The sequence below is a fragment of the Dermacentor albipictus genome, chromosome 8, assembly GCF_038994185.2.
Source record: "Dermacentor albipictus isolate Rhodes 1998 colony chromosome 8, USDA_Dalb.pri_finalv2, whole genome shotgun sequence".
Classification (NCBI taxonomy): domain Eukaryota; kingdom Metazoa; phylum Arthropoda; class Arachnida; order Ixodida; family Ixodidae; genus Dermacentor; species Dermacentor albipictus.
Window position 1 is genome coordinate 51,287,304 of NC_091828.1, and position 23,158 is coordinate 51,310,461.

The window sequence follows — 23,158 nt, forward strand, 5'->3', positions numbered from 1 at the left end:
ACAATTGCTATCTGAGTTCACAAGTTAAAAATAAGCAAGCTTTGAAAGAAGACCCAGCAGTGAAATGGCCACATGTTGGTGCAGGTGCCTCTTCACGTGGATGTAACGTGCCAGAGTCTGAAGGCATACGTGCCACCAAAATGGCTGAGTGGATGTGGAGGTAATCCTTAGGAGTGCAACTTGCAGAACAACGAGAAAAAAGAAAAGAAGCCTCAAATATGTTTATTCATTACATAAAGGTACATTGTCGCCCTATATAGAAGTAATTTTTGCATATTGAATGGAATACAAATCGAATAGTGCCAGAATTGAAACAAATGTAGAATATGTTTCAAACTGTTTTTGAAGAATGCACAGCTATTGTCAAGAAATGTGTAAAACAAGGTACACATCCTGGTGTTCATTCCATTGGCAAGTTCCTGTAGTTACATCACACATAATGTAGCATAGTTTACTAAAAGCAGAAACGGAGCAGTAGGAACAAATGATGAAATCACTCGCATACAAAGGGCTCTTCAGGGAGTGCAAATGATCCCTGTATAGCCAGGAAAGTCTAGCTGCCTCAGAAGCGTATACTTCCTCTACTACGCGCACACTGACGTTTTATGCCTACACTATGCCCATGGGGGTGACATTTATCATACTTTTGTTTCACTTTGAGGTTTCTTTCTGTACACGTATTGTTTTAAGTGTTCGAAGGCTATTAGAAGATAGTTGTATTGACAAAGTGCCTACCTTAACGTATCAAATATTTGCACGCCCTTAATCGAAACAGTGAACCCTTGTATTTATTATCTTAAAAGCATGTCCTGTGCATAATTTTGTCGGTGAGGAAATTCCTGATGAGAGACTGGCACAACCGCAATTCATAAAGAATCTTCAAATTTCTAAAAACAGCATTGGCCCAATTTCTTGCCTTCTGCATACAGATGTATTACACAGTGCAGGTTTATCAGCCAATACAATATGTAAAGTTTACACAAATATTTCTACAAATATATGTCGCACTAGTGCTTATAGAAATGCTGGTACATTAGTTAAAATAAAATGTAGGAAAGAATTAAGCATGGTGGACTTAACATTCGACTCAAACCTTAAATTACTCATCTATGTTACTTATAACAGGTTCTTAATGTTATAAGTAACTTCCAACTGCCGTCACTCAACTTCATTTGCAGCCCCAGATACAATAAAATGCTAACATCCCTATACTGCATGCTGTCAATAAATTATTGAAATATCAAGAACAGACAATACTCACTAAAGAATAAACAAATACTCAAAAAGCATTTATTTGATGCTCTGATGAAACAGCCAGTAGAAAGCTAGCTTACTGAACAATTAATTCCTCTAGAAATGTACCCATTTGTAAAAAACAGAAAGGCACGAATACAATAAGATCAAAAGAATCCACGATGAACTATGTAGACCAGAACCAAGAGCCAACATATACATGAATTGGTCTAAGAGAACAAGTTCATATGTACAAAAGAGAATACTGAAAAAAACAGAGCCTAAAGAACACATCATTCAGACATCTGTAGAGTAACAATTATTACTATGAACATACATAGTTTGTAGGGGCATGCAAACAGTAATTTTTGAGACACGAATGAACATCAGTTGCTTTTCGAATAATGAAAAGCCACAATATAACAAAGCAAATAGCTGTTTTTGCCGACTTCTTTTAATTAAAGTTTAACTGCATTTCGATTTTTTTTCTCAGCTACAATGGATTTATGTGGGTTAGTTCTCGTAAATTCTTTTGCTCTGCGTTCCATAACGTGTTGAGAAAAGATCTAGAGAAAATATGGTAACACCACAAAGTGTTTCAGGGACCCTTTAAGAACAAGCTTCGGCTTGGGGGCTCCCATCTAAATACACGGGAAAGGAGAAATCATTTTTCTTGACTACTACTGCACCAAACCTGATGAGTTTTGTTGCATATAAAAGAAACAGAATTTAGTGACTGTTGGTAGTGAATTTTTGATTAAGGCCATCAATCTTTTATTAACAATTGTTCAACATCACGAATTTTCAGAAAACAAAACTATGAAGTTTACAGCTCTAACTCAGCAATGAAAAATGATATCGCAATTCTGTAAAATGCTCCAAATAGGACACCTAAAGTGGACAAAATTGACATGTTAAACAAGGCAATAATATATGCCACTAATAGTCGAGTAGGACATTTGCAAAGTACTCTCTGTAAACAGCGTAACAAGTTAACAAAAGATAAATTGAGACATCAAATTTGTCCACTTTGGAAGATCTAGCGTATGCAGTTTACTGAGCTACGATATCCATTCCAGGTGCAAAGCTAAAAAATTATAAAATTCTTGCTCCTATTTTTTTCATGCTGGACCATCTTTGTGAATTCCTGTTCGAACATTCAGGCCTTCAACCAAAAATTTGCTCCCAGCAGACATCATAATTTAGCTTTTTCTCTCGAATGTAACAAATTTCATTATAATCGGCCCACTGGTTATTTCAGAAAAGCATTTCTACATTTTAAATGTATTTGAATAGGCGCCATCGGAGTTGGGCCTGAGTTAAAGCTTGCTCTCAGGAGCATGTGGAGACACTTGTGCTACCTGATGCAGTAGAACACTATGTAACATACAACACGTATGTAAATTTTTAATTCAGACTGTAGTTTAACGAGATTATTGACCTATAGCCTACAGTGTCATGGTGCTGTGCTCTCTTTAATCTGTTCAAGTGATGAGGACCTGGAGCAGACGGTGCAACTTTATGACCGGTCACCTGTACGAATGCACTGGTGTATCTCCAGGGCATTCTTCAACGAGAATCTCTGAAGGCAGAGTGGGCACTGAAATGGCTTCTCGTCTCATGTCTCCTGAGACTGCCCTTTTGTGAGAAGCTCTGAGAGCATGAAGGGCACTGATATGGCTTCTCGCCTGTGTGGCTGTGCAGGTGTTCTTTCAGGGAGGTCTTTTTCGAGAAGCTCCGAGAGCATGAAGGGCACCGAAATGGCTTTTCGCCTGTGTGGGTGCGCAGATGGTCTTTGATGTAAGACTTGCGCGAGAAGCGTTGAAAGCATGAAGGGCATTCATATGGCTTCACGCCTGTGTGGGTGAGCAGGTGTTTTTGCAGGGTGGACGTTTGAGTAAAGCTCCAAGGGCATAAAGGGCAATGAAATGGCTTCTCACCTGTATGGGTGCGCAGGTGCCCTTTCAGGTGAGCCTTTAGCGAAAAGCGCCGAAAGCATGAAGCGCACTGAAATGGCTTCTTGCCTGTGTGGGTGAGCAGGTGGGTTTTCAGGCTGGACTTTTGAGAAAAGCTCTGAGGGCATAAAAGGCAATGAAACGGTTTCTCGCCCGTATGGATGCGCAAGTGGTCTTTCAGGTGAGCCTTATCCGAGAAGCTCCGAAAGCATGAAGTGCACTGAAATGGCGTCTTGATTGTGTGAGTGAGAAGGTGAGTTTTCAGTCTCTGCTTTTGTGGAAAGCTCTGAGGGCATAAAGGGCAATGAAATAGCTTCTCGGAAGTATGGGCGCTGGCATGTGCTTCCAGAAGAAATAGTTTATCAGCCTCATAGTCACATAGCTCACATCGGTGGAGGCATCCTTGCTTTGAGTTGTCACATTTGGCAGTTGATGTAGAAATTGAAGGCCTTGATGCTGCACAAATAAAAAGAAAATAAGAGTTATTAAGAAATGCCAAGAAAGAACACAGATGCTAAATTTAATGACAAGCTATCTTTTTCATTTGATTTGGAAGATCATCAGGGTTATTTCAAGTACGATGAAACAAAGAACTCCTAATGTTCATTTTTATTTACTCAATATTTCTGCATTTGAATGCTTCATGACACTGTTTGTGAAGTCCACTTATAAAAAGGATTTTTCAGAAAACTAAAGGATTACAAAATGAGAGAATGTGGAGTGTTTGACTACTCTCTCCTACGACCCTTAGAGAACAAAAGTGCTTTGACCAAGCCTGCTCTCATATCCTCAATGATCACTTGAGGCCCGGTAACCATATTTGGCACTTGCAAAATTTGTTATGATTCGCTGGCACAACAAATGTGTTTTATACGAGACTTCACCAGTGAGTTTCCTTTTGATCACACATTGAACTTTGGCAATGTTACCATAAGTCGAGATTGCAAGGAGTCAGCTAGGAAATGCCGCAGTTTTCCTCATATAACCTGCCAGCACCTACAACCCGCATCCTCTTTTCAAAAAGCCCAGAAAGAAAAAAAAATAATATGCGCATACAACGAAGGGAAGACGAGAAGGTGCCGAGCAGTGCGGACGTATCCACGTCGGCTCCTGCGTTCTTAAATGTTTTTGGGCGTCTTTCCAAGAACCCTGGATATATATACCTCACCGGAACCGCCAAGTTACAAGAAATCCGCCGATGCCAGGGTGGGTGGACTTTTCGTCATATTCTGAGGCTTTTACTCTGAGATTACGCCAACGAGGGAGCTAGCCCTAACGGGCACAGCCTGTTCTCGGTGCGGCGGTGCAGGCTGTTAAGAATGGCGAGCTGCACTACCAGATTGCCACCCAGTTACTACCGGGGAACAAGACACGCATCCTCCGCTCTCCGTCGCTGCACCTAGGATATGCGTTCGATGAAGCGGGCTTTGGGCTGAAAACCGCCGGCATTCCTCCAACCCCATCGCCGTTGTGACGAAACGAGTTCGACGGGCGAACTATGGTGCCGGAGCTCTCCAGCGCGTACCTCATCTGCTACGCGTGAGCAAGCTGCCGCGGGAAAGCCGTTTTTTGTTGCTTCCCACACGCCCCGACCGGGACGCAAGACAACGAGCTACCCGCCATTGGCTCAGAGCTTCCCGGAACGGCGCCCCTCGGACGTCGGCGCCGGACATCGGATTGTGTGTGCTTTGTGTGCGTAAACTGTTCTGCGGGGCGGCGGCAAGTTGACAATGAGTAAACGAACGTTCGCGTCACCTTGTATCGCGGGAGGATCGAGTGTATAAAAACTGCTGTGGTACGAATTCTGGACACACTTCTCTTGAGCAGTCATGTTAGACTGATACACTTCTCTCGTGCAGTCATGTTGGACTGACACTCTTTTTCTCAAGCAGTCATGTTAGACCGATTTAAATACTGTAAATAAACCCATATTCCTCGTTCTCGATGAGAAGCAGTTCTTCCCTTCATCAACGTCCTCAGCGTGGATAAGTTGGACGACGGCATGGGCCAGCTACCTTCGAATTCATGCCGGACTCCAATCTTGGCAACGGATCTCGAGCGATGGGATTGAGTCCCCAATCCTGACAAGGCAGGCCTGCCTGCAGAGGCAGCCCCACGCTTGCGTTTTGCCGTCTCTGTGCGCGACTCAAGCGACGACACGTGCGTTCATTGAAAGCGACGCCATGCCCGAAGTCGTAACTGTGGAAGGCATGGACGTAACCCAGGAAGATCTCAACGGTGCTGGGCGCATCACCGCCCTCAACAACCGTAAAAAGCAGGAGACGAACAGGCCGCCATTACGAGATGGCCAACGTGGTACCGTGAACAAGCCGGCTGGCTGCCGCACTGCCAAGGGACCGGCTAAAAGTCTGTTGTCGCAAGTAACGGCAGCTTCGCGACTTCCGAAGCTCCCGAAGGAACAGATCAAGATTATCGTGCGCCCCAAGGGAGGCCTCGACGTATCAAAAGCCGACGTAGTGCTGCTCGCTCAAGCCCTGGCCATGGCGGCTGCCCTGCCTGAGCATCAAACGAAGGAAGACACCGTGTGCCCAAACAAGGTACAGAATATTTTAATAATCTCTACTCCGCACGCCGCTAATGCGAGGGCCTATGCGAGACTAAATAAAATCCATACTAAGTACGGCGCCTACGAAGTCTCGGCGTACGTCGCCGCCTGAAGATACGTGCAAAGGCGCAATAAAGCACATCGACCCCTGTCACGATGAAGGCACACTTAGAAACATGACTGTTAACGAAAGAAATCCCACGGCACTAAAAGCCAGAAGAATCAAGAACTCGCATGTAGTCGTGATTGTATTCAGAGGCATGCGTGTGCCCAACCACGTGATCTGCGGCACGGCCTTGTTGCCATGTTCTTTATACCGACGCCAAGTCGTCGTTTGCCATGCTTGCGGCCACGTAGGCCACCGTGCCGACGTTTGCATCAGCAGCGAGGAAGAGAGAAGCAAATGCCGCGGTTGCGGAAAAGTAAATGCGGACGACGAAGCAGAACATCAATGCACCCCCAAGTGCGAAGCGTGCGACGGGCCCTACGTCACAGGAGACCGAACGTGCAACAAGCGCTATCAAATTCCATACATTGTACGACGCCGACGCCGAAGACGCCGACAAAGAGCAAGGAAGGCACAAGTGGACGAAGAATCTGACGTCACCGACGCAATTGGCGACATCTCGTTGGCTGCACCAGCTGCGCGGAGCGGTTCCAATCTGGGTACCCTATCTCTATCCGGAGGGCACTCACACTCGAGAAGGAGAGAATCCAAACCGAGGCAAGGAGAACGCTCCTCCAGATCGAGGTCCCGGTCTCGCTCCCAGTCCGTCAAGCGGGCCACGTGGGCCGACAAGGTCAAGGGAGCGACACAGCCGTCTGGGAAGACGAACGGATCAAGCAAAGAAACGACAGGTGAGGCACAGCCAGAGCATAGGATCGATCCCCGTATCGAAGCGCTCGAAGCGGAAAATAAGGAACTTAGACGCGAGCTCGCAGAGCTTAAGGAATCCTTTAACATGAAAGGAAAACTCATAAACCGGCATGAGGTTAGCAACAGTAAACCAGACCCGTTAGCCGGGCAGTCGAAACGCAAGGCGCTCAACTCGGAACCTTTTAGCGACACAGAGGAGGAAGAAGAGGGCGACATAACCGAGGTCAGCGGGACCCCGTTCGCCGCCTCGGCTTCCCCAGTCAAAAACGAGGGTAAACTGGAAAAGACCCTGAGTATATATGGAAATGCTCTCCGCCATAGAGTTGAGAGTAACACTATTAGAAAGACCTAAGGCTCAGTCCAAAAGTAGACAAACAACACGTACTGAACCGCTCCCGACAGGATCAAATCCCGACGGGGACGGCACAGGTCTCTAAAATTTCACAGTAAACAAGATGGCTAACACAAATAACAATACCGTTAAAATTTGGCAGTGGAACTGCGCTAGCTTCCAGAGGCGCAATGCTCCGTTAGGTCAGCTCGTCAGATCGGTGACAGACAAGCCACAAGTGATATTACTGCAGGAGACGCTCTCGGAGAAAGAGATTACTCTGTCGGGGTATCGCGCAGTAGCGTACAAAGGCGAAGCGGGGAGAGGCAACGCCGCCTTAGTTAAAAAATTGGAGGACGCTTAAGCTTCGCCTTCAAGAGTGGAACGCGATAGCGTTCCCGTCGACCCGCCAATGGGTGTAAGACAATGGGCTACAGGGCAGCCATCACTTACGAGGCGCCCCGCATCAGACGCGGTGAGCGTCGAGCCATATGGTCGAGCAACGCGGCGTTCGGCGCAGCAACGAAACGTGCGCCTGAGCAAGCGGAGCGAACCAAAGAACTCGGTATCCCGGAGGGGGAAATTATGCACGCCAGCCAAACGCCGTGATCGGCACGGGCAGAGAGATAGAGAGATAGTGATCTAAAGAAAGGAAGGACGCTTGATTCTACAGAGGGAGCCAGGCGAAGCGTTGTCAGGGGAGAGAGTCCGAGCAGCGCCTCCTCTATAGAGGAGGCGCTGGTCCGAGCCGCGACAGCTCCAATGCGCGCGTGGCGCGCCATCTGTCGGGGCAGCGCCGTACATGGAGAGGAGGGGGTCTTCTGTGTTTGCCGCAAGATGGCTCTCCGTGTGCGGAAAGCGCAGAAGAAATGCAGCGAAACGCACATCGCTACTCGTGTAATTGCGACTTCTGTAAGTTACATCTTCATAATTACCGATATACACCACAGTATAACTTTCCACGGCTCGTTTCGAAGGCAACACCGCATTCACTAGAGGCGCGTTTGTACCTTTCGGAAGCATCGAAATCGTGGCTGAGTGGTAGCGTCTCCGCCTCACACTCCGGAGACCCTGGTTCGATTCCCACCCAGCCCATCTTTGAAGTTGCTTTTTATTTATGGAGTGCCTGCCGTGATTTATCGCTCACGGTCAACGCCGCAAAATGCTGACACCGACGCCGACGACACCGGCTTTTCTGCGACACGAGCTCCTTAACGCTATCGCGTTAAAAGAGTCTCTCTTTTGTGGAGCGCACCGTTCCAAAATATCGTAGCGGACTAGAGGCACAACTGATCGAGCTCGTGCCCAGTAGATCGAGCAACGTACGCGAATGTCTTTATTCTTAACGTCTACAGTTCGCCTGCAGATAAAAAATAAGAACAGAGACTTTAATGCACTATTCCATTCTGCAATCAGGGCAGCCAGAAACGCGCCCCTCTTAATTGCGGGGGACTTCAACGCTCCGAACACGGAATGGGGATACGGCTTTAACAGCAAGAAGGGCACAAACTTAGCCGGATGTGCAGCCGATTTTAACCTCACGCTTGTTACAGATCCTAGGTTTCCCACTAGAAGGGGTAATTCGGTCAGTCGAGACACAACGCCAGACCTCACATTCTTCCGAAATATCGAGGGCACGTGGGATAATCTCCAAGAGGACTTGGGTAGTGACCACTACGTTCTCGAAATCGCGGTGCAGGTCAAACCCAAACCTCTGGTCAAATACGAATACGTCGATTGGGATCTTTTCCGAAAAATTCGTGCCGAAACCGCCCCCTCAAGTGAATCCTTCAAAGAACTAATTACCAATCTTAAACAGGCCGTCATAAACGCGACCAAATAAATCAGCACAAAACTTGAAGTCCCCAAAATGGACTCTCAGTTAGCGCATCTCCTGGAGGCTAAACACGCTCTTGGAGAGAGGTGGAAAATACAGAAATTAAATCGCCGACTACGAGCAAAACTAACGTCACTAAACAAGGAAATAGAGTGCTATTCCAAGCAACTGGCCCTGCAACAGTGGGACGAAATGTGCAACGAAACGGACGGTCACATGAGAAGAGGTAGTAAGTGGAATCTGCTTAAAAGCCTCCTAAACGATAAACAGTCCCGGAATGCGCTAAATCTCGCCGTCGATAGGCTCATACATAAGCAGGTCACCTGGGGCCTCACAAACGATGTAATTGTCAACGACCTGGCGCGAACTTACCTACCCGTCAAGGAAGGAGATTCGCAAGGCATAAGCGGGAGAGCGGCTTACACGGGGCTAGACAGGCCAGAATTAGACGAACCTTTTACGGTTCCAGAAATCAGAGACGTACTCTTCAACCTAAATGAAAGATCGGCCCCGGGGCCAGACGGGGTCACCAACAAGCTCCTCCGGTACTTGGACGACAAGGCCATCGAAATCCTAACGGCAGAGATAAACGAGGTGTGGAGCTCGGGGCAGGTCCCGTCGGAATGGCGCGCCGCCAAAGTGGTGCTCATCCCCAAACCGAGGAAACCTCCGCACATAAATAACCTGCGTCCCATCTCTCTAACATCGTGCATTTGCGAAATGGCAGAACATGCAGTACACAATCGAATAGTCGAACACGTCGAAAACCACGAACTGTTTAGGCATAATCTAATAGGTTTTAGAAAGGGACTCTCCACACAGGACGCAATGCTCCTCCTGAAAAGATCTATATTCGATAACGAGACGCGGGACGTACGAGGTATCATTGCACTCGACCTCGCTAAGGCCTTTGACAAGGTGGCTCACGAACACATCTTGAACGAAATTTCCCATCTCAACCTAGGGCGGAAATTCTTTAATTTCACTCTCTCGTTCCTATCGGAAAGGAAAGCGTTCCTTCGACGGGCACGATCTCGGGCGGTCCGTACGAACTGGGCAACTGCGGAACCCCTCAGGGCTCGGTCCAATCCACGCTACTAAATAATATTGTCATGCATAAACTCTCTGAAAGGCTGGCAGCACTCACAAAAATAGGCCACGCAATCTATGCAGACGATATCACAATCTAGTCCCCAGGGGGATCTTTGGCCGATCTAGAGCAATCTCTCCAGGCGGCCATAGATGTAACGGAAGAATTTCTTACATGCACGGGTCTCAAGCTGTCACCAACCAAATCCGAACTCTTCCTCTACAGACAGTTTAGGCAGGGCGTTAGGAACCTCGAGCCTCTGGAAACGCTGCCAGTCGAAATTACAAAACGAGAAGGGCACCCCATTCCGAGGGTGAACTCCATCAAAATTTTAGGACTTCTAATCAACGCCAAAGGTTGCAATGCAGAAGCTCTAAACAAGCTGAGCGTGCAGGCGAGAAATATACTAAGACTCATAACTAGAATCGCAAGCAAAATGGGGGGGGGGGGGACTGAAGGAGAACAACCTACTCAGGGTCTTCCAAGCTTTCTTCATCAGTCACATTACTTACACGGTACCGTAATTCAAGTGGAGCAAAATTGAAAAGAACAAACTCGACACACTCATCAGGTCCGGCGTCAAAAGAATACTCGGTATTCCACAATCCGCTAGCACATTAAAACTACTTGAACTCGGAATTCACAATACCACAGACGAATTAATTGAAGCACAGTTCATTGCACAGATCTCCAGGCTTTCGTCAACTAAGCCGGAAATCAAAATTCTTGATGAAGCTGGTCAACTCCCTATACAGGCACCGCTCAACCGACACCCCCTGTCTAAATCAGCCCGTGAAGGTGTAAAGGTTGAGCCCGTGCCGAGGAACATCCACCCAATATTGGCGGCGAGGAGTTACGGAGTCGCCATCTATCGGAAGCGCCTCGCTGGCGTAGTATGAGGGATCACGTGGCGCGCTCCTCATAGGATTTGCTGTCAGCGCTCACTGAAAACACCACGCGCGAGCTCTCCCGGATAGTTCTGTAAGTACTTTTGAAACGAGATTAGTTTTTTACTGTCTAAATAATAACCCTGGGCAAATTGAAAGCACAGAATCGTTTACAGACGCTATGTCTCTTTACCGAATACGTACAGTGAACGCCACTGCGCGCGGTCGCCGCGATGGAGTCTCCCGAACCAGCTTCTTGCGTGAAAGGTAGGCAAACGCTGAGAGCAGAGTATGTGAAATATGTTCTTATAGTGTTTGTATAACTAAATGGAGCGTGATAGAACGAAGCCTCAATGCAGCGATCGCGCAGATTCCCAGCGACCGGCGCGTCGGGATGCTTGTCCGCGCACTGTTTCGCTTTCACCGCGTGCGCGTTTTCGCACCGTGCCATGAGCTTTAGGCCGCAGAATATGAGCATTTGACAGTATGCAAGCAACCATTGTTGCGTGGGCGCTATCAGAACTATTCAAAAATAATTTCATTGTAGAGGCTTCGACGCCTACGGGGACTGTGATGTGCCGTCGCGACGATTCAACGTTTCTTTCTTCTAAATTCTTGGACGTTTCAATATTACTTCTCGAGTTGCGCCGCAATGTATGTTTATCGGCGTTCACAGCGTGCGATTTCCCGCTGCTTCTCTTTTGGTAATCCAGTGCATTAATTCATAACACAAACATGACCATATGCCATGCTTTTTTAACGTGCTTCTTACACCTCCCTTTCCATTCCAGTGAACTTGCCAGTATCTATAGCATCGACAAGTTCATAGACCAAACCGTCATCACATTAGTCGGGCAGCGGACTCGGGCGAGCGTCTCAGTACGCGTTTTCCGAACATCGCATACCCGGCGGCGTAGCAGAAATCTTTCACGCGTCTGTGCTTGCTGCATACCCGAGTTGTAGCCGATGACCGTTTGCCGGTTTTATGTTTCGTGAGCCAAGCTTCACGCAGCTTCTTGTCCTGCGGCTACGTGTGAATAAGGCTGACACCGGGCTCCGCTCCGGCACTGCGGCACCGAGCAGTAGCCCACCATGTTGTGCGCCTTCAAAGGCAGCCACTACCTATTGAAGTGCTTTCAAGCGTTGTAAAGGAGACACTCGAAGCGGGAAAATCTCACCACTAAATGAGGACCGCAGCGTACGAGGGAATTTAAACTCTCGTTTTCAGCTCGCTTCGGCGCTCCCGAAGCAGCCGACGCGGCCGCTATGTCCACGTGATCCCTCCTAGCACGTCACGCCGACGGTGGCGCCAGCTTTTCCAGTGGTGGAGCTCGAGGCCAATATAACGAAGGTCGCAGAAGAGCGCGGGCTAGAGCCATCCTTCGACGAATAGATCCTTAAGGGGCAGATGCATTCTTCGTTGACGCCGCCAAATATGACAGTGAAGACAGGTTTGCAATCACGGTCGTTGACGCGCGTGGAACACTTATCAGCGCCGCATCAATCTACGCCAAACACGCGAACGAGGCGGAGGAAACCGCGATAGCCTTGGCTCTTCAAGCCGCAAAAGGCCCGGCGTCCATTTTCTCCGACTCGCGCACGGCGGTCAGGGCTTTCTCGTCCACTCTAGTTTGTAAACACGCAGCCGACATCGTAAACAGATGCTTTCGTATTAATACGCGAGAAGAAACTGCAGGTCATATCACCATAGCATGGTTCCCGGCCCACATGGACGATGCAACTAACCGAGCGGGTTGCAACCCTAACGAGCGGGCCAACTGCCTGGCGCGTGAATTCACGAAACGCGTCAGAGCTAGCGGTCCGGCTTTCCCGCAGGATTGCCCCTTCAAAGATAAACTTACAACCTTTCACGAAATTACGTCACATTACAGACACAGAAGGAGAAAATTCCGTCCCCCCAGTCCGAAACTGAACAGGGCTCAGGCTGTTACTTTCAGGCTTTTACAGACGAGATCGTACCTCACCCCGAGAGCGCTTACTTGGATAGACCCGAACTTTCCGCAATCGTGCTCCAAATGCGGTCACGCGTGCTGCTCCTTCGACCACATGCTCTGGCTGTGCCCGTACAACGCGGGCTCCGACTTTCATAACAAGTTCAAGTGGGGCGCCTGGCTGAAGAGCTCGGATTTCACAAGCCAACTACAGGCCGTCCAGAGGTCCCGCGACGTCGCGGAGAGTCACCATCTCCCTGTCCCGTCGTGGGCGGAGCCACCAACTTGATCGGCGAGCCTTCGGTTCCCCCCAATAAGGTTCCTCAGGACATTCTAATAAAGTTCTTGTCACTGTCCCTGCGCATATAACCCACGGAAATAACTGCATACACCACCCCCAGATGTTTACAAAACAGCATCCATTTGAGTATAAACCCACTTGTGCGTGTCGTATCTTCAGCCAATGACTCTGCTTTATTGTTTCTGGAGACGGGAGCTGGGCCGTTGAGCACGGCATATTGTGACCCAAGTTCTACTTTGCCAGTGTCAGGTGCACTATTCACTAACTGAAAAACGCAAAATGGCGACCAATGCAGAGGAGGAAAATGACCGACAGTGCAGGAGAGAAGGGATCTTCAACACAAAGGGGTGGAAAAACAGGGGGGTTCCCCAGGAGATAACGAACCTGTGAGTATTTGAGAACCTTGCCCTGAAGTGTGGCTTTGTTGCAGCGCACGCTGTGTTGCCATGGAGCGAAACTTCAAATCAAAATTCGAGTAATTCGCACCCCGATCCTGATCTTGCAGTAAAAGTTTTACTATGTTTGGTGCGCCTTAGAGGTGCAAAAATATGGAAACTTCTTTGGAGTGCAGTCTGCTCCTTGTGTTCTGCCATCACAAAATAGTGGCAAATGACTGGTGGAACCGACAAGGAATGGTACGCTCCCTTTGCAAAGCACAGTGGATTTTAACACACAAGCAGGTGAACGTATTTGCGAAGAGAGGCACCAAGCACCGTTGGTGGCTCTGAAGGAACACACACACACACACACACACACACACACAAACACACTAGTTTCATACCGTGCCCAAGTTACCGCTAGGTTGCAGCGAGGGTGCTTATATATATAAATATATATATTGTTTCGTAAGAACACGCAGATGAAAAGCTATGTACAAGTATATTTACAACATAATACGCCGCACTTGGCCAAGAGGCAACAGCCCGCGCTAGCTTCCAATCGTCGTCGTCGTCGTCTTCTTACTGCTTGCCTTTTTGTCATTTGAAATGCTATTCCGTAGCACTACCCCCGGCGGCAAAAGCGCCGTCCTGGAGCAACTAAAGGCCGGACTCGGAAGCAGTGTAGTAGGCCTTGAGCCTACTGATGTGCACGACATCACTAGACACCAGAGCAGATGACCAGGTTGAGCTCACAGGAGCAATTTTGTACATCACAGGTGTCACCTGGCGCAGCACGCGGTAGGACCATGTGTATCGCAAAAGGAGCTTTTCTGGAAGTCCGACGTGATGAGAGGGCGACCACAGGAGCACGAGCGCACCAGGCGAAAACTGTACGTCACTGTGGCGGGCGTTGTACTGACGTTGCTGAGTGGTTTGCGAGTCCGTCAGTTGAGCACGGGCAAGCTGGCGTGTATGGACGGCGAGGACGATGGCGTTGCGCGCGTACTCGCTTGTTGAGACCGCAGCAGGAGGAAATGCCGTGTTAAGGGGCAAGGTCGGTTCGCGACCGCAGAGTAGATAAAATGCAGAAAATCCGGTGGTGTCATGCCGGGAAGAATTATAAGCAAATGCGACGTAAGGAAGGGCAATGTCCCAGTCGTGGTGGTCCTTGGAAAGGTACTTGGACAGCATATCGGTAAGAGTACGGTTTCCCCGCTTTGTCAGGCCATTGGTTTGAGGATGGTATGAGGTGGTCAGCTTGTGTTGAGTGGAGCAGGAATGCACAATGTCGGCGATAACTTTCGAGAGGAAGTTACGACTACGGTCAGTAAGCAGCTGTCGCGGGGCGCCATGAAGTAAGATAACGTGTCACGCAAGAGAAAGTCCGCGACGTCAGTGGCACAACTGGTAGGGAGAGCCCGCGTGATAGCGTATCGGGCGACCTGATCAGCTGCGACGGCTACCCATTTGTTCCCAGAGAATGAATGACGTGGGAAGGGGACCGAAGAGGTCTAATGTAACACGAAAGAACGGTTCCACAGGGACGGTGATCGGTTGGAGATGACCGGCAGGTAGCACCTGAGGTGTTTTTGCGACGCTGGGAGGGATCACAGGCAGCAACATAGCATCCGACGGAGTGAGCGAGACCAGGCCAATAGAATCGTCGGAGGACGCGGTCGTACGTGCGGGTTACCCCAAGATGTCCTGCAGTGGGTGCGTCATGCATCTCAAAGAGCACAGTCTGTCGTAGATGTTTTGGCACGACAAGAAGATCAGGACCATCAGGGAGGAAGCTCCTTCGGTACAGAATGCCGCCCTGGAGGACATATCGGCGAACGGATGCGTCGGTAGGTGTAGAGCGCAGACGCTCGATGAGTACTCGCAGCGATAGGTCTCGGTACTGCTCATCGGCGATGTTAGCGAAGGCAGACACAGAGAAAATGCCGTCGGCGGTACTACTGTCGGCGTCGTCAGGCTCGTCTACCGGGTAGCGAGACAGGCAGTCAGCGTCCTTGTGTAGTCGACCAGATTTGTAGGTGACAAAGAACGAATATTCTTGGAGGCGTAAGGCCCAGCGACCAAGTCTGCCTGAAGGGTCTTTCAATGAGCATAACCAACAAAGCGCGTGATGGTCGGTGACAACGGAAAAGGATCGGCCATATAAGTATGGGCGGAATTTCGCAACCGCCCAAACTAGGGCCAGACACTCACGCTCAGTGATGGAATAGTTGCGCTCCGCGGGTGAGAGGAGCCTGCTGGCGTAAGCGATAACACGGTCGTGGCCACGCTGGCGTTGTGCCAGTACTGCTCCAATTCCGTGACCGCTGGCATCAGTACGGACTTCGGTAGGCGCAGAAGGATCGAAATGGGCCAGAACGGGAGGCGTTGCGAGAAGGTCGATTAGATGCGAGAATGCAGAGGCCTCGTTATTGCCCCACTGGAAAGGGGCGTCTTTCTTCAGAAGCTCGGTTAGTGGTCGTGCTATGGCCGCGAGATTTTTCACGAAACGGCGGAAGTACGAACAAAGGCCGATGAAGCTGCGCATATCCTTGACACACTTTGGAACAGGGAAGTGCGTAACAGCATGAATCTTGCCTGGATCCGGTTGCACTCTGTTCGCGTCAACGAGATGCCCAAGGACGGTAATCTGGCGACGGCCAAATTGACAGTTCGATGCGTTCAGTTGCAGACCGGCTCGACGAAAAACGTCCGGGACTGCCAAGAGGCGTTCGAGGTGCGTATCGAACGTTGGAGAGAATACTATAACGTCGTCCAAGTAGCGCAGGCACGTGGACCATTTGAAACTGTGAAGAAGGGAGTCCACCATGCGTTCAAAAGTGGCAAGGAGCGTTGCATAGACCGAACGGCATCACTTTGAATTGAGAAAGGCCGTCAGGTGTTACAAAAGCAGTCCTCAGGTGTTACAAAAACAGTCGGCTACTGGAAATCTGCCAGTAGCCGGAGCAAAGGTCAATAGAGAATAGCGAGCACCGTGGAGGCAGTCAAGGGCGTCATCAATCCGAGGTAGGGGATACACGTCCTTTTTGGTAACCCTGTTAAGGTGCCGATAATCCACACAAATGCGCCATGAGCCATCCTTCTTTTTTACCAGTACAACAGGTGACGCCCATGGACTACATGACGGTTCTATATTGTTCTTGGCAAGTATTTTGCGAACTTCTGCGTGAATAACTTCACGCTCAGCCGGTGACACTCGATACAGGCGGCGATAAATAGGAGAGGCATCGCCGGTATTAATGCGACGTTTAACAGCTGTAGTTTGGGCCAAAGGACGATCGTTAAAGTAAAAAAAAATATCATGGCAAAAAAACAGAACGCGGCAGAGCTCACCAGCGTGCTCGGACGGCATGTCGGGCGCAATCATTTTCTGTAAGTCGGCGATGGTACAAGTTACCGACTGCAATGGTAGAGGAGGATCGGCTGAGTCGAGTTGTCATCGCCAGGAGCCATGAAGGAAGGCGCGACGCATCGTCCACTGCAAAGCTCCGTGACGAGGTACAGGGAACGTCCACCTCCACCAGATAGGTTACGTAAGAAGACGCAGATGAAAAGCTATGTACAAGTATCATCATCATCAGCCTGGTTACGCCCACTGCAGGGCAAAGGCCTCTCCCATATTTCTCCAACTACCCCGGTCATGTACTAATTGTGGCCACGCCGTCCCTGCAAACTTCTTAATCTCATCCACCCACCTAACTTTCTGCCGCCCCCTGCTACGCTTCCCTTCCCTTGAAATCCAGTCCGTAACCCTTAATGACCATCGGTTATCTTCCATCCTCATTACATGTCCTGCCCATGCCCATTTCTTTTTCTTGATTTCAACTAAGATGTCATTAACTCGCGTTTGTTCCCTTACCCAATCTGCTCTTTTCTTATCCCTTAACGTTACACCTATCATTCTTCTTTCCATAGCTCGTTGCGTCGTCCTCAATTTGAGTAGAACTCTTTTCGTAAGCCTCCAGGTTTCTGCCCCGTAGGTGAGTACTGGTAAGACACAGCTGTTATATACTTTTCTCTTGAGGGATAATGGCAACCTGCTGTTCATGATCTGAGAATGTCTGCCAAACGCACCCCAGCCCATTCTTATTCTCCTAATTATTTTCGTCTCATGATCCGGATCCGCCGTAACTACCTGCCCCAAGTAGGTGTATTCCCTGTCAAGAATGGCGAGCTGCGAAACAAGATTGCCACACAGTTACGACAGGGCGACACGACGCGCACCTCTCCCTCTCCGTCGCTGCAGCTGGGAGGCGTTCAAAGAAGCGACCTTTGTGCTGGAAGCCGCCGCCTTCCTCCAGCCCCTTCGACATTGTGACGGGACTAGTTCGGTGCGTGAACAATGATTCCGGAGTTCCCCAACGCGGAGCTGATTTGACACGCATGGACAAGCTGCCGCGGGAACGACGTATTAGAGCGCAGCTCTTTGGCGTCCGTTCCTGGGTTTCGCGTCGTCGTCGTCGTCGTCGGCCTCGTAACCAGCTCCGCCCCCCTTTCATCCCCCCAGCGCTAGCAGCGACCGACTGATACCGCTGGATGCCGCTGACGCCGCTAGAGATTCAAGATAACGTGACTGCATAGAACACCGTCGCCGCCATGCAGAAATAGGAGGAAAGGGTGCCCCCCCTGTTCTTGTGCGGCGGATAGGGGTTGACTCACTATCGGCGTCAGCGGCATCAGTCAGTCGCTGCTATCTCTTCCCACGGCCGGTCTCGAGGGGTGCGCGCGCGCGCTCCCCAGAGACCGGCCGTGCTCTTCCCTCCTCCCTTTACCGTGTTGTCCGCTTGCTGCGCGCGCTTCTGCCCCCATCGTTTGCCGCTGGGTGTACACGCCGCCCCCCTCCCCCTTCTTCCTGCGAGTCTCGGGTTGTGGGAGAATGCGGGAGAACATCCCGTTCCTCTCACTCGTAACGCGTCCCACGGCTGTGACAACCTCGCGAGGCACTTGTATAGATCTCGTCTTTGAGAATCAAGCATTGGTGTACCAAGTCGAACATATATCAGCCTATTTCTCCGACCACAAAGCTTCCTTCATGACTGTCAAGAACTGTTAGTGGAGTCTTTGTTAAAGGAATACGTGTGAAAAATAAAAAAAAAATCTGTGATAGCGCATACATGTGTTGCTCGATTTCTTTGCCTCAATCTATCGAAAAGGTGAAACAGCTTATTTGCTGCGCTCAAATTTCGCATTAGGAGGTAACGTAATCGTCGGTAATTTTTTTTTTGTGCTTCTCACGGTTCGGAGTGGCACGGAACAATGAGCGACCCTCGATCGGCAACGATAGTTCCCGGAACGGCACCCGCCAACGCCGTCGTCGGGCATCAGAGCGCGGTTGCCTTTGTGTACGTAAACTGTTCTGCAGAGCAGCGGCGCGTTGGTGATGAGTAAACGAACAGTCGCCGCGTCGTAGGACCGGCGGATCGAGTGTATAAAAACTGTGGTTGTGCGAATGCTGAGCACACTTGTCTTGAGCAGTCATGTTAGACTGAGTCACTTCTCTCATGCAGTCCTGTTGGACTAATACTCTTTTTCTCAAGCAGTCATGTTAGACTGATTTAATTTCTGTAAATAAACCCTTTTCCTCGTTCTCAATGAGAAGCAGTTCTTCACTTCATCAACGATCTCAGCGTAAATAAGTTGGACGACGGCATGGGCCAGCTACCTCCGAATTCATGCCGTACTCCAATCTTGGCAAAGGACCACGGACGATGGGATTGAGCCCCCAATCCTGACATCCCTTACGACTTCCAGTGCCTCGCTGCCTATTGTAAATTGCTGTTGTTTTCCGAGACTGTTAAACATTACTTTAGTTTTCTGCAGATTAATTTTTAGACCCACTCTTCTGCTTTGCCTCTCCAGGTCAGTGAGCATGCATTGCAATTGGTCCCCTGAGTTACTAAGCAAGGCAATATCATCAGCGAATCGCAAGTTACTAAGGTACTCTCCATTAACTTTTATCCCCAATTCTTCCCAATCCAGGTCTCTGAATACCTCCTGTAAACATGCTGTGAATAGCATTGGAGAGATCGTATCTCCCTGCCTGACGCCTTTATTTATTGGGATTTTGTTGCTTGCTTTATGGAGGACTATGGTGGCTGTGGAGCCGCTATAGATATCTTTCAGTATTTTTACATACGGCTCGTCTACACCCCGATTCCGTAATGCCTCCATGACTGCTGAGGTTTCGACAGAATCAAACGCTTTCTCGTAATCAATGAAAGCTATATATAAGGGTTGGTTATATTCCGCACATTTCTCTATTACCTGATTGATAGTGTGAATATTATCTACTGTTGAGTAGCCTTTACGGAATCCTGCCTGGTCCTTTGCTTGACAGAAGTCTAAGGTGTTCCTGATTCTATTTGTGATTACCTTAGTAAATAGTTTGTAGGCAACGGACAGTAAGCTGATCGGTCTATAATTTTTCAAGTCTTTGGCGTCTCCTTTCTTATGAATTAGGATTATGTTAGCGTTTTTCTAAGATTCCGGTACGCTCGAGGTCATGAGGCATTGCGTATACAGGGTGGCCAGTTTCTCTATAACAATCTGTCCACCGTCCTTCAACAAATCTGCTGTTACCTGATCCTCCCCAGCCGCCTTCCCCCTTTGCATATCTCCCAAGGCTTTCTTTACTTCTTCCGGCGTTACCTTTGGGACTTCGAATTCCTCTATGCTATTTTTCCTTCCATTATCGTCGTGGTTGCCATTGGTACTGTATAAATCTCTATAGAACTCCTCAGCCACTTGAACTATCTCATCCATATTAGTAATGATATTGCCAGCTTTGTCTCTTAACGCATACATCTGATTCTTGCCGATTCCTAGTTTCTTCTTCACTGTTTTTAGGCTCCCTCCGTTCTTGAGAGCATGTTTAATTCTATCCATATTATACTTCCTTATGTCAGCTGTCTTACGCTTGTTGATTAACTTCGAAAGTTTTGCCAGTTCTATTCTAGCTGTAGGGTTAGAGGCTTTCATACATTGGCGTTTTTTGATCAGATCTTTCGTCTCCTGCGATAGTTTGCTCGTACCCTGTCTAATGGAGTTACCACCGACTTCCATTGCACACTCCTTAATGATGCCCACAAGATTGTCGTTCATTGTTTCAACACTAAGGTCCTCTTCGTGAGGTAAAGCTGAATACCTGTTCTGTAGCTTGATCTGGAATTCTTCTATTTTCCCTCTTACCGCCAACTCATTAATCGGCTTCTTGTGTACTAGTTTCTTCCGTTCCCTCCTCAGGTCTAGGCTAATTCGAGTTCTTACCATCCTGTGATCACTGCAGCGCACTTTGCCGAGAACGTCCACATCTTGTATAATGCCAGGGTTACCGCAGAGTAGGAGGTCTATTTCATTTCTAGTCTCGACGTTCGGGCTCCTCCACGTCCACTTTCGGCTATCCCGCTTGCGGAAGAAGGTATTCATTATCCTCATATTATTCTGTTCCGCAAACTCTACTAGTAACTCTCCCCTGCCATTCCTAGCGCCTATTCCATAATCCCCCACTGCCTTGTCTCCAGCCTGCTTCTTGCCTACCTTAGCATTAAAGTCGCCCATTAGTATAGTGTATTTAGTTTTCACTCTACCTATCGCCGATTCCACGTCTTTATAGAAGCTTTCGACTTCCTGGTCATCATGACTGGATATAGGGGCGTAGACTTGTACAATCTTCATTTTGTACCTCTTATTAAGTTTCACAACAAGACTTGCCACCCTCTCGTTAATGCTATAGAATTCCTGTATGTTACCAGCTATATTCTTATTAATCAGGAATCCGACTCCTAGTTCTCTTCTCTCCGCTAAGCCCCTGTAGCACAGGACGTGCCCGCTTTTTAGCACTGTATATGCTTCTTTTGGCCTCCTAACTTCACTGAGCCCTATTATATCCCATTTAGTGCCCTCTAATTCCTCCAATAGGACTGCTAGACTCGCCTCACTAGATAGCGTTCTAGAGTTAAACGTTGCCAGGTTCATATTCCATTGGCGGCCTGTCCGGCCTGTACAAGTATATTTACAATGTAATACGCTGCACTCGGCCAAGAGGCAACAGCCTGCACTAGCCTCCAATCGTCATCTGACTGCGCGCCTCTTCATCATTGGAAATATTATTATATATATATATATATATATATATATATATATATATATATATATATATATATATATATATATATATATATCGCCACTAAGTGTCACGAGCCAGCGATGAGAAAGAAGCGACTGGAACGCGCGCTCGGCAAGAGGCGGGCGCTGAAGAAGACGCTGAGAACGCCGGCTTGAGTTTTATGCGAAGCATATTACGAGAGCTCAACCCAGCTCCTCAGGCGCGGCGGTGTCGCCATGAAACCCCGTGACACCGTGACGTCACGACAGAGGAGAAGTGGCTTTGGCTCAACTCTTGCAAGACGGGCTGGGTGGGAATCGAACCAGGGTCTCCGGAGTGTGGGACGGAGACGCTACCACTGAGCCACGAGTACGATGCTTCAAAGCGGTACAAAAGCGCCTCTAGTGAATGCGGTGTTGCCTTAGAAACGAGCTGTTTCTAAGGCGTGCGTCTCTTGCTCAGGCGCACATTTCGTTGCCGCGCCGAACGCTGCTTTGCTCGACGCTCACCGCGTCCAATGCGGGGCGCGTAGTCGCTGCCCTGTAGCCCATTGTCTTACACCCCTTGGCGGGTCGACGGGAACGCTGTCGCGTTCCACTCTTGAAGGCGAAGCAGTAATGCATGAGTTGTTTCTTCGTCTAGCCGAACCAAATATAGCCAAGCAACAGCAGTTCACCAGGCTAAACAGTGGTTCAATAACTAAAATAAAGGCTAGTATGCTTCGCATCCTGGGCTTAACCTTACCTAAGCCACAGCCATTTTTTTGTACGCCATCTTGTAGAACTGTCTGTCTCGTCGACGCCGGGTACATCTTCAATTGTCTTTTCGTGACTATATATATATATATATATATATATATATATATATATATATATATATATATATATATGGTTATAGTTATATCATAAGAAGCCAACAAACACTGACACCAAGGACAACACAGAGGGGAAATTACTTCTGCTTAATAAGTGAAGTAATGAAACGATAAATAATGGAATTAAGGTGGATGAAAAAACAACTTGCCGCAGGTGGGAACCGAACCCACAACCTTCGCATTTCGCGTGCGAAGCTCTACCATGGTAGAGCATGGTAGAGCACATGGCAATTCCGTTTTTTTACTAATTTAGAATGCTTGGAGTCGTGCCTTAAGTCTTCCCCCACCAGATCCTGCATGCACAATATGAGCGCCAGTTTTAATGCGCAGGTCCCGCGCCTATTAGAAGCAGGTTATCCTAGTGTAGCGGTGGCCACTGTAGTTACGCGCCTAAAGAAGTCGGTTTCGAGAGGGACGGACGTGATTACATAAAGCAGTAATAGCAAAAGAAGAGTAGTGGCTATTCCGTATATTCATTCGGTGTCACATAGGCTTAAAAAAGTTGCTAGTAGATATGATGCTAACGTTGCTTTCACTGCTCCCAATAAGCTAGGTAAGATATGCGCTGCCGTACAGAATAAAAAGGAGCGGGTAAAAGGCAAAAAGCGAACAGATATTTGTCCAGTAAAGCACAATAAGAACAACAGTTTTACTGACTGTCGTATGGGTGTGGTTTATAAAATTCCCCTTAGCTGTGGCCAGTTTTACGTAGAGCAAACGGGACGGTGTAGCAATCAGAGGCTAATGGAACAT

General features: G+C 48.6%; 1 protein-coding gene across 3 annotated transcripts in view; it reads right to left on the reverse strand.

Annotated features, from left to right (window-relative positions):
- Window positions 1-226: 226 nt before the first annotated feature.
- LOC135896017 (zinc finger protein OZF-like) overlaps window positions 227-23,158 on the reverse strand; it is a 76,689-nt gene continuing 53,757 nt past the window's right edge. For all 3 annotated transcript variants that reach the window (XM_065424289.2, XM_065424287.2, XM_065424288.2), the window contains one exon: window positions 227-3,644. In XM_065424289.2, the coding sequence (XP_065280361.1) occupies window positions 2,803-3,644 (842 nt within the window). In that variant the 3' untranslated portion in view covers window positions 227-2,802. The remainder of the gene's footprint in view (window positions 3,645-23,158) is intronic.